General features: G+C 39.1%; 2 protein-coding genes across 2 annotated transcripts; both read right to left on the bottom strand.

Annotated features, from left to right (window-relative positions):
• Positions 1-1,012: 1,012 nt before the first annotated feature.
• Positions 1,013-6,847, bottom strand: LOC135622916 (uncharacterized). The gene is made up of 10 exons (XM_065125252.1): positions 6,655-6,847; positions 6,116-6,245; positions 4,986-5,124; positions 4,691-4,903; positions 4,462-4,606; positions 2,058-2,208; positions 1,883-1,992; positions 1,705-1,802; positions 1,509-1,578; positions 1,013-1,311 (listed from the first exon to the last, which is right to left on the bottom strand). The coding sequence occupies exons 1-10, from the start codon at positions 6,745-6,747 to the stop codon at positions 1,225-1,227; spliced, it is 1,236 nt and encodes a 411-aa protein (XP_064981324.1). The 5' UTR covers positions 6,748-6,847; the 3' UTR covers positions 1,013-1,224.
• Positions 6,848-7,689: 842 nt separating this feature from the next.
• On the bottom strand, positions 7,690-13,999 carry LOC103997593 (plasma membrane ATPase 1). Its single transcript, XM_018818108.2, has 21 exons — positions 13,699-13,999; positions 13,505-13,624; positions 13,291-13,389; positions 13,067-13,204; positions 12,806-12,940; positions 12,535-12,714; positions 12,215-12,421; positions 11,778-11,897; positions 11,542-11,661; positions 11,315-11,437; positions 11,115-11,219; positions 10,855-10,999; positions 10,342-10,506; positions 10,020-10,258; positions 9,878-9,910; positions 9,417-9,498; positions 9,092-9,252; positions 8,754-8,939; positions 8,479-8,661; positions 8,212-8,387; positions 7,690-8,004 (listed from the first exon to the last, which is right to left on the bottom strand). The coding sequence occupies exons 1-21, from the start codon at positions 13,750-13,752 to the stop codon at positions 7,908-7,910; spliced, it is 2,868 nt and encodes a 955-aa protein (XP_018673653.2). The 5' UTR covers positions 13,753-13,999; the 3' UTR covers positions 7,690-7,907.
• Between the last annotated feature and the right edge of the window lie 403 nt (positions 14,000-14,402).

The raw sequence follows: 14,402 nt of genomic DNA, 5'->3' as shown, positions 1-14,402 counted from the left end.
TACTCTTAAGTCTTTTTCAAAATTTCTAGCTTCTCTACTTTTCTATTTGCCTAAAAGATTCTTTTAAACATCATCATCTCTCTCTCTCTCTCTCTCTCTCTCACAATATATATATATATATATATATATATATATATATATATAAGATTTAAGTTTTCATGTTTTTTTTGTGAACTATCTTTTTTTTTATTCTCATAAAACATCTCTTATTTTTAAAAAAATAAAATTATCCTTGATCTCATCATAATTGCCTTCTTCGTATCGTGATCGTTATCACTTTTATTTCATTTTTGTTAGTGTGATCGTTATCACACTTTTATTTCATTTTTGTTAGTGTGATCGTTATCACTTTCATTCCATTCCTTTTTTTTGTTAGGTTTTTCCTCTGATAAGGAACGAGGGACAAAAACACAAAAATGATGAGGAACAAGGGATAAAAACACCAAGGTTAATGATCGTGATACATAAGAAAGAAAGGTTTGACGTTCAATGTGGTGGAAGACGAGTCGTGACGAATGTGAAAGAGAATGGACAACATCGAAAATGACCATAATAGGGTGGAGACTAAGGGTTAAATGATAAAAATAACTCAAAAAGAACATTCAATGAGAATAAATTTAAAAAACTAAAATTAAAAAAAATTAAAATTTACTATATATATTTATTTATATAAACCGCACGGAAAGGACAGGGGTTGAGACCGCTCGTTGCCGCAGCCGACTCTAATATAATCCCTCCGTCTCCTTCCTGTTCCTCTTCTTCCTCCAACATGATTAATTTTTCTCCTCTTCAACATGATTATAATCAACATCATCATTATAGATATAAACATATGATGATCCAACTATGGATTTCCTTGCTTCAAAGTTCAAATGATTTCATCAAACCTTATTATTTCTAGTAATATATCCAGTTCTACAAATAAAAAATTTATAGGATCCATCCAGCTAACAACGAAGAGTCAATAAAGATTGATCAACTGGGAAATTTATCCACAACCTTCACAACGAAATGTTAAATGAGGCATGTATACGATTGCAGCAAAATGACAACCAAAATTCGCATGTTCAATTTTAAAGATCACAGATTCCCGAATGACACGAGTACACAAACTGCTTGAGAAACATTTGGAAGGAATAAACTTTGGAAGAGAGCATGTACTCACTCTACCGAAACTAAATTTTCTCCAGTGCTAGGATACCGTCTATGTAGACTTCACAAAATTCAGCGAATAGCTAATCCTTGCATTCCTTGTAGTCCTTCAGATATCTTGTTAGCTTGAATTGTGCTAATCCCATTGGCAATATTACGCTGCAACAGCAGTGAGTAGCAGTAAGTAAATAAAATATGTTTCCTAACTCTATTCGAAAGGAGAAAAACACGGCTCAAACAAAATCGGCACTGTGAAAGTGTGAACGGGCACCTAATGCCCTAAAAATAATACACTACTGTTCAATCATTTAAGATTATACTCGTATAAGGGTACAGAGAGAAGCAAAGAAACTCACCCTCCAAGCACCAAGCTTCAAACGGAGATTTTCCCACTGTGACAGCCCAAATACTCTCTCTGTATGTCGGCTGCATATTAGACAAAAGAAAGGAACCTGTTTCAGTGCTTTAAATTTTACAATATCAACAATTGCAACGTGAGTTTATTCCACCATTTCCGAGAATGTCTTAAAATAAGTTTCATTAGATGTAAACCTGACAATCACAACTTGGTTCAATTGATCCATCTTGCAGTCTAATTGTTTCGATGTGATTGCTTTGACAACCCAGTATTCTACCTCATCATCAGTGATCTGCAGTAAATGCAACCCCTCAGAACAGCAGTTATTAAGCACTGTGCAAGTATAACAGGTGAGACAAAAAGTTTGATTACCCGAAGTGTGTCCCTGATAAGAGAATATGGGATTTCCCCAGACTCATGGGAACTGAGATCCAGCAACGACATTAACCTCATTTTAGTTATGCAGTCTTCATGAACTAGCCCTGCAGAACAGAAACTGTGAGATAAAGACTCCACAATGCACCCAGACTAAACATGTTCAACATACCATAGCTTTTCAACAAAGTTGAATTCGCAGCATGGAAATCAAAGTAGGCATCGAGCCTTTGGGTGACAAAGATCTTCAAGAGCTGGTAGACCAATGCATACTTCCCATCTTTTTCTAGTTGTGCAACAGCAGGCATATCAAACAAATCACACTGCAAGAACATCACATATTGAGAATAAATTGCATCTACTAGCAAAACAAGAGATATACATAAAAATTGGTTAACATCCTCTTTCAAAATGAACAAGGGATTAGGTACTTTTGGAATAACAGAAAATTTTCCCTGATATACTTTTCGGAGCAACAGTTGTGCAACATAAAAAAACATGCAAGATCAATTATTGACCTTAAAACTAACAATTTTATGTCACTGCAGCCAATTGATTTTATTGATCTCAATAACCTATTTAAGCTATTGCTGTTTCCAATAATCTTGAAGCAGATGAAAATTTAATTTTCACTATAATCAGTAGGTAGGCATATAAACCACTTATCCTTTTTTTTTTATTTAGCGGACAAAAAAGGGGCAGTAATTTTCAACATTTGCCAATATCTTGTCTATGCATAACCCATGTCCATTCATAAGTCAAGGTGAATATCTAAATGTGATCTAGGATGGCATTACATTAGAACGATAGCAATTCACAGTTTCTTTCCTATCTACATAACAAGGAAGTAACTAAGGTGAAGTTAAAATAAAAGCCTATCCAGATGCTTTCCCTTCCCTCAGAGACCTGGCTCTCAATAAGTTTAGGGACCTACTACACCACAGCATAGCATAAAAAAGGTACTATTTGAAAAAAGAATATTAGCAATGAATTGAAATGTTTAGTATAAGAGACAAAGCAAATGTGAAGGGTCAAAGTCAATCAAATTAGGTGATGCCTTGATACAGGAACTTAAAAAACATTAATAGAAAGGGCAAAAAAGAGAAAACAACAGATATCGATTCTATCATACATTAACATGATGACTAGATGTGGAAGTCAGTTGAGTTTTTGCAAATGTCGTTTATAGTTGATATAGCTTGGATATGACAATACTTTAATGGCATAGGCATAAAAGTATTTGGGTCCCAAGTTGTGACCAAAACCATGTTGCATTTGGTTGCAGCTAACATGATATATATTAGCGTATGAGATCAAAACTGAAGTGTAACGGCAGTTGATATGAAGTGTGCATCAAAAGAAAACAAATATATATCTAGGGAATGGATTATTTGAGCAACTTGAATTGGTTGAAGAATCAATTTATTTTTCACTACACTTTGGGGTCGGGTGTCCAGCGAAAAAAGCCCAACTGATATTTCAACGTTGGCCAATGGTCTCAACCAATAATAGCATACTGATTGCAGACCAGCACGTAACATTCCTGCAGTATATGTCATACAAAGCACTATACTTAGGGTAACGACAATAGATTAGCAAAACCAGAATCAGGTGAGAAGATTATTGGCAGTAGATCAGCATAGAAGATGCCATAAATATCTTGATGGTGCTAAAGCAGACACCACGGGCAAGATAAATGGGTGACAAACCACAAGGTGTAGCTCCCATGCAAAGAAGCTTAGACGGAGTGTCTATTGTAGCTTGAGCATGTGATGTGAAGAATCTATATCAAGGTGGAGGCACAGGACAGAAAAGGCACAAGGAATATGGTTGTACTAACATGCACCTCATGTTATGATACTGGCTATGCACAAAACACGTAGCCAACAAATTGCATACCACCTGACAGGAGTGAGAGTTCACGAATATGGCATTTGTGTTCTCAAGCCCACCTATCACAGCCACTCTTCAAAGTCAAAATTGTCCATTTAAAAATCGACTAAGATCAAGCCGACATGAATCTTTACTGGGTCAGCTTGGTTTGGTTTTGGGTCAATTATGTTCTCCACAAGCAGGATCCCATTCCTATGTACTAACCATTATGATCTAAAGTGTGGAATTAAGTAAAAAATGATATATATATATATATATATATATATATATATATGTATTTTTTTTTTTTCTGTTAGCATCAGATATCAAAATGAAAAATGGAAATGTTTAAAATCATGGTAGGAACCCTATCGACAAAAGCAAAACTCTTGGTTAGCTGTGTTTAGACACTCATAAAAGAAGCACCCTAGTAAGATCAAAATTGGTGATAATCAAGGGTGAATGAGGTCATTCGCAGGCAGGTACAAGATTGATGATTAGGATCATGTTGGTGTCTTCTTGGCAGTTTTTGTGGGATTCTAGATCCTTATCCTTTAGCAAAAAATGTGTAAAGGTTGAAGAAATTACCGTTTTAAGGATGAATTCCTTTATTTTACCATTTTGTTGGTTTTAGTATCTCTTAAAGACTTGAATATTCAAACCTTCATTTTGAATGCACTACTAAGACTACACTTCTGATGTACCTGAAATATATCAGGAGACTTGACAAATTCTATGATGGCTTGAACAGCTTCTTCTTTGGCTTCATTCATTGTGTAAGCATCCTCACCCGCACCAGAAAAAGTGGCTAAATACCTTGTCAAGAAGGCAAAAGAATCTTTTGCCATGCTGCATGTCATGAAAAATGGAGCATTATGAAAACTGAGGATCAAAGATATGGATGAGAAAAACAATTGGCATTTTATTCTGCACCTCTTGTTATCCTTCAAAATGTTTGAGATGCTACGAAAGAGTTCCCTCTGATCTATTTTTCCAATATTCCATTCTTGTAAGAAGCTGTCAATATTCTTAAATGAAGGAATGATGCTTTCAGAAACTTTCCCACTGGCTGCCAAATCAAGCGCCTTTTTATAAACAAAGAACCTGCTATATGGGTTCTCTAGAAGGTTGTAGAGGTTGAATAGACTGCTTCAAACAAGTGGACAAGTAAGGGAGAGTGACACAACAACATAAAGCCCTAAATAAAACAAAGTGAAGAAAGCCTCACATCTTAAGTCGCAAAGCAGGTCTATCAGTTGGTTGTTGTACAACTTTTGAGGATATTAATTTCGCCATCTCCAATGCTTCATCAGGAGTATTTGCTCTTGTGACAAGGTTGCAAGTAACAGTAAAGATGCACTCAAGATCTGCAACAAGAAAACAAGTGGAATGGTTTTATTCCTTACCATAAAATCAAAGGCAAAACCTGAATGGCTACCAAGATGATTGAAGAACTCTAGCACCAGTGCTTTGCCTATGCTACTGTATAAGCCAAACATAATCTTACTTTAAGAATTTGCCAAGGATGGTCTTAACACTAGTATATAGCAAGATACTGAAAAAAGCTTAAAAAATGTCCTGATAAAGGTTTTTACATATCAGAATAAAACAAATACCAGTGAAGAAGATAAGGAAGCAAGATTCTGCATGGAAAATTATGAATTCTTAATCATCACTATGTTATTTTCTTAGATATTTTAATTATTAGAGTTTCATTCTCAAGAATGTATCGAGTGTTTAAACAGTGAGGATGTGACAAGGAAGAAATAACAAATTTCAAAATTCAGAATTTAAAAGTTATTCTTCACAGTGAGTATGATATATGTGTGTGTGTGTGTATATACACACACACACATATTCTCTCTCTCTCTCTCTCTCTCTCTCTCTCTATATATATATATATATATATATATAGAGAGAGAGAGAGAGAGAGAAGGTGAAACTGTAAAACAATTAGTAGCAAACTCTAAATTAACGGTAAGTGTGATTTGCTGATAAGTCTAGGTCAGTTAAAATATGAACAATTTTAAAAGAGCCATAAAATCTATTTTCAGATAATTTGATAAAACAGAACAGGCTTTTAGGTGATGCTTCAAGAGTCCCCTTACCATAATAAAGCAAAACTATCAGGTCCTAAGATGGAGCATTGCACTAACAAAGTAAATAAATAAATAATTACATGGAGAAAGAAAAGACTAAAGGTCAAGAGTCCAACATGTTTGGCAAAGAACTAATTGTTCACAATTTATTTGATTGTAATTTCATACTAAAACGTGATCAAAAGCCAAAGACATTGAACAGATCTGCCAGCCATCAAATCATTCTTACAATCATCAGCAAAGCAAGTTGCAATTGTACCTTTCTCTGACACTCGAGATGTTATCAAGTCGGCCGAAGTTAGGATTAAAGAAACCAAATCCAGCCACCTACTTCTAAACATGAATTCTTCTGCTTCCATACATAATTCACTCACCTGAGTTTCGGCAACCTATCAAGAACAATATGAAACAAACTATTAAACCAAAATTCCTGAACTAGCAAAATGGAACAAGAATCGCGGAGCCTGTATACAACGCATAAAAATGCACTTGGAATACTTCATAGAAAACGGAAGTATATGAGCTCCAGAAAAAAAGATGTCATTTTAAACAGAATTTGTTCAAGCACAAGGATTAACGTTGTTATCTTTACGTTATTCATCACAAATAAAGTACCTTTCTTTTTCAGAAACCAAAAACGAAATTGGAACGCGAACAATACGTGCAAGAATGATGCCATTCTGATCCATTACTTCAAGCAGAGATCCAACCAGTCACCAAATTAGATCCGGAAAGCATATCATAATTATCGAAAAACGAATGAGCAAAATCCCCCCAGTAGGTGTAAATCTTCTTTACCTCCGGCCCCGCATCGGCCCAGGAGAGCTCGGCAGTAAAGCGGATCACGGCGAGCGCTGGATCCTCCTCCGAAGTGGCCACAACAGCCGACATATCGGAAAGCGGGCGACAAGGAGGAGGCGGAGAAGAGGGGCGGGTTCGGGGTCGACACAAGCACTGGGCTCGAAGAGCAAACGGCCGCAAAACCCTAATCAAACGTCCATCGAGCCGATAAAGAGGAGTGGATGAACCGACGGTGGACCGGATGCGGCGAACCAAACGTCACGATTGGGCCGGATTGGGCCGGAGTGGGATCACAAACGCATCGAGTTCCGTCCAATTAACTCGCATGGATGGGTCCCACGTAGCGACGGCTCTGATTCGGCAACCCAGCTTCGGTTTCAAAGATGTATTAATAATGTAACTAAAATTGAAGGTGTCAGCTAAAGACTTAATTTATCGTTATGTTTGGGGATCGAATATTACTTTCATCACTTATCTTTTGATTAAAAATAATTAAAATTAATTGATGTATTGCTTTATGGATAGAGGATCGTGAGATGATAATTTCGTAGTGATAAAGAATTTATCATATCATTATAAGATTATTTTGTAAGGCACATAAACTAAGGTTATGGATGTCGTTTCGCTTGGAGCCAATACGGAGATACATATTTTTAGACAGTTTTACTCCGCTCAACATTATCACTGTAAAATCATAAATGAAAGGCATCGTGATACTTCGAATTGATTTATCAAATTAAACATTTTGAATTAATAATTCACACTTATCCAATTAACTTAAGCTAAACATTTTAGTAAGTTAATCCGATCGTAACACCAACGCTAGTGGGGAAGCTGATGAGAGGGATAAGATGTGGGCAACTGCACGGTGGAAGCCCCAACCACAACCTTCCGATGACGTGAGAGCGTCGAGGTGGGTGCCACGTGAAGCACAAGAATACAGTATGGGGATCCATCGAAGGGTGGTTTGTGTCGTGCATCGCTCCTCGAACGACACCAACAAGCAATCAGTGGTGAGAAGTAGAAGACACATGCAAAGACGATTCTGAAGACATTAGCTTTTACCTGATTCCTCATCTCCATTTCTTTTCTCATGCAAGAGAGAATGGAAATACGAGCAAACAAAACATGCATATAGATGGTATATATCTATCTATCTATCTAACATAGAACATTATCGAGGTGTACAGTAACTCCGATGCGAGATGATCGACTGCGGTGTTCCATGGAACGAGCAGGTTGTTGTTGGCTCAGACAGTGTAGGATTGCTGAATGGTGCCGATGTCCAAGCCCTTCAGCCTCACCACCGACTCCACATGCCCTTTCAGCGTGTTTAGTTCCCTGAGCCTGCGAGTCCAAATTCAAGTCTCAGGGAAAAGCTACAACGATGTCGAGCGGATTTGATTTACAAAATGGATGATTTATCCAAATGGAAGTATCTGCTTCCGATCATCATGCAAGGATCAAGGTTGTATGGGTACAGACTGCGAATGCGAAAGAATATGGGGGAACTATAATCAAGCAGTTTTTTATGATCCGGGTTATCGATTGTACCTTGCAATCTCAGCTCGCCGTTTGGCTTCCTCTGCGATCTGATTCAGTTCGGTTACAGTGGACCTCTCGCTGAACTTGGTATCAGGTGGCTGCAGTCCGTGCAATGTTCTCTGAGCATGAGCCCACCTGAGTTCCCTTTCTTCCTTCCCGAAATCCTTCTTTCTTGTAAAAGCTATCTGCAAGAATAAATGATCCCAACCTTTTCAGAGTCGAGCAGAAAATTTGAACTCAGACGTGTTGTGCCACTGAGTTTCTTGAGTGTGTTACCCTTTGCTCGATGACGAGCTCCCAAGCTTTCCCACTCAGAGCATAGCGTATAAAGAATTTGATGATATCGAGTGGGAAGTAGAATATGAGGTTGTAAAGCCAAATGACCCCAGCCCAGCGCCATCCGATGCCTTTAATGGCAGCAAAGCCCCAATCAGCATATACCGCAATCAGTGTGGCAATCTGCATGAGCACATGGCAGTCGACAGAGGTCATCATAGTAACTGTGAATCATCTCTCTAGCGTATCATGATTGAGGAGAATCAAAACATTACCAGCTGAGCAGCCAAGAAAGCCGTAACAAGCAACAAACCAGGCCGCTCAATGAAGGACCAACTGCGGGATCGTGTCACAAATATGAGTGCCTGACTGATGATGCTGACTTGCAGGTAGATGGCAGAAGCAAGCTTTTGGAAGTCATCCTGTGTTGTCTTCTCAAGGCTTTCGACCTTGAATACCCTCTGCAATTATCAACCAGCAGGAGCATTACACAAAAGATCGTTAACACAGAAAGGAAAAAGCAGGACTTCTAGTAGATCTGGGAGTGAGGAGCCCAGAGATTATGTACTCTTAGTTCTTTGGAAAGCATGACTGATTAAACACAATAGCTCACCGGGAAGAAATCAGTGTCATATGCAGCCCAGAAGAAAATGACTGTCATCATTGCTAAGTAGCCACCAAGGATGATTCCCGTTGCAAAAATCTCAGCCAGCTTCCAGCTGTCAGGAAGAGGAGATGGTTTGACCCTGTCCTTTGAGATGGTCATTATGGTACCTGAACATGGTGACGAAGTCATAGTGATTTGGAGAACACTACAAGTATTTGAATGGTCAACCATTGCAACCGGTAGAACTATCCCAATTGTCTGAAGTAAATAAAGGAGTAATTTCACACTGCCTCTTAAGCAAAACAAATGAGGCACAAAAAGGGAGCATTACCATCGTTGAGAACCGCAATGATAAGGACCATGAAGGGTGGAAAGTCGAACTTCCATATGAGTGCAAGCAGCATAAATCCCAGCTGTCCAAATAAACATATGTATCATAAGAATGGTAATCCAACTACCTGGTAAATCTCGTACCATACAAAATGTAATTATCTGTATTATTGGAATGAAACAGAGAGTTTCAAAGTCAATTCACATGATTGTCCATGAGTCAATGTGCTTCAACTTATGCTGCATGGTTCAGTGCAACATGAGGAGCTTAGTAACAGCATAAAATCCATTCAAAGCCAAGAATGTTTTTGAGAAGCCAAGAGAAATTGCCAAGTTCTATTTGAGACCATTAAAAAGTAGCAGAAAGACAACCCGGTTGGTAATTTTGATGCTTGAACAGGACACAACCTCACATAAATGCAATTGCAAGTTTTTTTTGTAGGATCAACCAGGAAAACATACCACAATTCGGATAGTGATGGAGACTGCATATATCTGCAAAAGCATGCAACCACTTTAGTACAGCAGTTTAAGCAAAAACAGGAGATAGATTCAAAGAGTCGTTTAGAAAATCTACTGGTTGCTTATCATAGGCACAACTTACTGTATAATTTTTCATCCTCTGAAAGATCGCACGACTGGTCAAGACAGCACTGATAATGACACTCAGGCCAGGCTCAGTAAGAACAATATCAGAAGCACTACGAGCTGCATCAGTTGCATCTGCAACTGCTATCCCAATATCAGCCTTCTTCAAAGCAGGAGCATCATTTACTCCATCACCAGTCATACCACAAATATGCTTCCTTGCTTGCAAACGCTTAACAATCTCATACTTGTGCTCTGAAAGACCAGGAAGAAGGTATTGACTTTTAAAAATAAGCTAATACTAAGTGACTCAAGAAAGTGTATACTGATGACAGTACCTGGAAATACACCAGCAAAGCCATCTGCCTTCTCAATTAATTCATCAACTGGCAAAGCAACAATTGACTCGTCCTTGTTTTGCCCCAATAAAGCTGATGATGGATACATGTTTGTACCCATTCCCAACCGACGTCCTGTTTCTTTTCCTATTGCCAACTGATCACCTGAGTAAACATTATTGCCAATCCAATAATTTTTAGGCACGCTGCTTGTAAAAGATCAGGATTCTCTCTATCCATCTAAAATATTTAAGCTAACCTAAGAAAACCATGATCAAAGAACAACAATGATTAGTCCATCGATGATGAACATAATCAACTCAGGAAAGCAAAACAGTGTTTTGTTACACTTTAGGAGATTCATTTGTAGTGTTTTCATTATCTCAGAATATTTTATTTCTCAAGTAGATACTTTCTTTACAAATTCCAGCGATCACCTCACAAAGCAATTAATAGATTGCATGGAAGCAAATCAAGAATGATATACAATTATACACTGTCAGGGAAACAGACCTGTGATCATTTTGACATTCACACCAAGGTTTAGTGCCCTTCGGATTGTCTCTGCACTATCATGCCTAGGGGGGTCAAAAAGCGGCATAAGACCAATGAAGGACCAAGGACCTCCTGGACTCTCTTTCCTTCCATCTGGAACTTCCTGGAAAACAATTGAAATGAATTACCATCAGAAATATGGTCAAAAATATAGAAAAGAAGCATCTCCGGTTTACAACTACGAAAAACAACTATGTATTTGACACTATCTAGTTCACCTGAAATGCAACAGCAAGTGATCGAAGCCCACGGTCTGCAAATTTGTCAATCACAGCATGGACTCTACGCTCTATCTCTGACTTATTGTGTGCGAGATTTAGAATCTGTGAGAATTGCATTAAGCAAAATCCCATTATAATACAACCATTGAAGAGTGCAGTGATCACAAATGTCATTGAAAATGTATAGATAATAATACCTGTTCTGGCGCACCTTTGCTGACCCGATACATTTTCCCCTCACTATCAACATAAGTTAAAGCAGTCCTCTTGTCAGTAGGATTAAACGGTAGGAAATGTACTTCTTGAATTCCAGCACGGGCCTTTTAACACAAACAAAAATTCAAGAGAAGTGAATTGAATGCCAATAAAAATATAGATCGGATATAAGCCCAAGCAGTTACAGAATGCAGAAGTTTCAACTGACCTCCCTTGGGTCCGCAAGCATTCCAACTATCGCAGTGTCTATGGCATCTTGATTTTCAGTTCTTGAGGCTCTAGCAGCCATTAGAATCACAGTATCCTGGCTAACATCTCTTGAGAAAACCTAGTAAACAGAATAAATCAGGTGCCACAAACGTTTAGGTGAGAATATACCAAAAAAGAGGGATTTAGTCAGTATTGGGTGGTATCACATAAGCTAAAAGTCTGTATTTGTCTGACCTCAATAAGGTTCTTGTCCACAGTCAACTTGTTCAAAGTCAGAGTTCCAGTTTTGTCACTACATAGCACATCCATTCCAGCCATTTCTTCTATTGCAGTCATCCTTTTTGTGATTGCTCCCTGCAAGAATTCCAATGTGTCATAACCAACAGAGTCAACAAGATGTTGATCAGCTTAAAAATAGAACCCAGTAGTTTATCTAGGCAATTCCATCAAGCCAATGAGATGTTTTCAGCACTGATTTCTTTCAAGATAAATTCAATATATACAGATGCCCTTCCATTTGTTTCTTGTTAACCTATGAATGAAAAGATTTGCTTGGAAGATCTTCATTCCAATGACAAAAATTTGGCTACATGAACAATCACTGTTACCGATCAAAAACATTGACAGAACAAATTTGTTTGAATTCTCAAATAAGATTTACTCATGCACACCTGCTGAGATAAGCGGTGAGATCCAATTGCCATTGTGACTGACAAAACAGTAGGCATGGCTATTGGAATCCCTCCAATGAGAAGAACCAAAAGATTGTCGATTCCAGGTCGGTAAGCACGATGCTGGATTGGATACATGACAATAATCTCTACGAACATTCCCACCGCAATTGAACATATGCAGAAGTTCCCAATTGCAGTCAACACCTGAATGGCACGCAGATGGCCAGAGCTTGTGAAATGGTTATTTCGACAAAGTCATCAACTGAAATAACAGGAAACTATAACAATATCAAAAGAAGGATAATGAAGCAGCTTACCTTCTGGAAGTGGCCAACTTGGTTTGTGGAATCCACGAGGTGGGCAGCCTTGCCAAAGAATGTATGCACGCCCGTGGCAATAACGACAGCCTCAATCTCACCCTGTTTGCATGTTGAACCAGAATATACACCATCCCCTGGGCCTTTTGTGACCGGCAAAGACTCTCCAGTAAGGGCACTCTGCTCATTAAGTTCGAAGAGCATGAATGGAAGAGCATAAAATGCTTTTGAGCTCAAAATTGTGGAGTACAAAGGGCATCACAGCAAGAACCTGATCAATTTTCAAGGGGTCTCCACCGAGGAGTCGGGCATCAGCAGGGATGATATCCCCAAGCTTGATGCTGATGATGTCTCCTGGGACGAGGATTGCCGCTTCCTCCTCGCTCCACTTGCCACCTCTAAGCACCTGTGCGTTCAATACTAACAGGTAAAACCTCAAGTGCGAAAAAATGATGGTCTTTTCTATTCGAACTGCCTTATCCTGCAACAGACAAGACTAAAGGGAGAAACAGAACAACGCAAGATTCAAGACCTTGGCTTTAGGGGCGAGGCGAGCCATGAGGGCGGCTGCAGCGTTACCGGCGTTGTTCTCTTCGATGAAGCTGATGGTGGAGTTGATGACGAGCAGAGTGATGATGCCCACAAAGTCCTGCCAATCTGGGGGCTTCCCCTGTTCGACAGAAGTCACACGAGCAGCATCAAGTAAAGACAGTAGGAGGAGAAGAAGATGAATTAACAAGACAGACAACAGCAGACCCCTCCGTTGGCGAGGGCGATGGCCATGATGGCGGCGGCCTCCATGACCCAGGAAAGCGGGTTCCACATGAATCCCAAGAACTTGAGGACCTTGCTCTCCTGCGGAAGTAGCACCAAGAAACCGGCTCAAAAACCCACCCCAAAAATCACCAACAACGAATGTTGGAGGCAACAGAGGGGAAAGGAAAGCGAGTGAGAGAGAGAGAGAGCCGACCTTCTTCTCCTCGAGCTTGTTGGGGCCGAAGATTTCGAGCCGCTGCTGCGCCTGCTCGGCCGTGAGGCCCTCCCGCCCGCACCGCAGGTTCTCGAACACCTCCTCCAAAGGTATGTTCTCCTGCTCACATCCACCACCATCATCACAAGCTCACAAGAACAATAAAAGCAAGAAGAGAGGGACCAAAGTGTAACCAAATCCACGGCCTCCTTCAGGACAGCCTCCATGTCCACCGACTTATCAGCCATCTCTCTTCCTCCCCCTTCCCCTCCCCTCTCTCTCTCTAGTTCTTCACACAGTTCCTGGGTTCCTGGTAGGTAGGACGGCAATCCACTGGTGGTGGTCGGGAAGGTCTCAAAGAAGAGGGAGCAGCAGAGGATGATGAAAGGGAGGAACTGAAGGCAGAAATGAAGCGGAGGAGGAGGAGGAGAAGTGGGGTGGTGGTGATAGGAGTGGTGGTGGGTTGCAGGGGAAGAGGAGAACCACCACCACCACCACCTTGGTGGGTTTTATTCCAATGGCATGCCATCCATGTGTATACACGTGACGTCATCACAATTACATGTGGAATTCTATGGATTTCACCTTCTCCTCTTCTTTTTTTTCTTCTCCTTTTTCCAATAATATTTTCTTTAATTGAACTAAATATTATATATATATATATATATATATATCTAAATTAATTTAGTATATCTCAAAACACAAGTTATCATAAAATAATAATAAGTAATTTTTTATTTTTGGATTTTTATTTACATGTTTCTACACAGTTATATATATATATATCACTCTTAAACCAATGCAAAATATAAAAAAAAAATGGAATACTCGCGAAAAAAGTTTCAAAAATAAGAAACTCAAAGGTAAAAAATATAAAAATATATAAAAATATTTTTTT

Source organism: Musa acuminata, chromosome BXJ2-9 (assembly GCF_036884655.1).
Source record: "Musa acuminata AAA Group cultivar baxijiao chromosome BXJ2-9, Cavendish_Baxijiao_AAA, whole genome shotgun sequence".
Lineage (NCBI taxonomy): Eukaryota > Viridiplantae > Streptophyta > Magnoliopsida > Zingiberales > Musaceae > Musa > Musa acuminata.
The sequence above is the reverse complement of the archived record's forward strand: the minus strand, read 5'-3'. Positions and strand labels throughout refer to the sequence as shown.

What these genes read in the sequence shown, in the direction of transcription:
- LOC135622916 (XM_065125252.1), bottom strand. Translation starts at nt 6,747, where the DNA reads ATGTCGGCTGTTGTGGCCACTTCGGAGGAGGATCCAGCGCTCGCCGTG. An exon ending in ATCTCGAGTGTCAGAGAAAG is followed by an intron (nt 5,125 to 6,115) that starts GTACAATTGCAA and finishes TTCTTGTTGCAG; the next exon opens with ATCTTGAGTGCATCTTTACT. An exon ending in CCTGCTTTGCGACTTAAGAT is followed by an intron (nt 4,904 to 4,985) that starts GTGAGGCTTTCT and finishes TGTTTGAAGCAG; the next exon opens with TCTATTCAACCTCTACAACC.
- LOC103997593 (XM_018818108.2), bottom strand. Translation starts at nt 13,752, where the DNA reads ATGGCTGATAAGTCGGTGGACATGGAGGCTGTCCTGAAGGAGGCCGTG. An exon ending in TGGACAAGAACCTTATTGAG is followed by an intron (nt 11,662 to 11,777) that starts GTCAGACAAATA and finishes TCTGTTTACTAG; the next exon opens with GTTTTCTCAAGAGATGTTAG. An exon ending in CATTGCGGTTCTCAACGATG is followed by an intron (nt 9,253 to 9,416) that starts GTAATGCTCCCT and finishes CACCATGTTCAG; the next exon opens with GTACCATAATGACCATCTCA.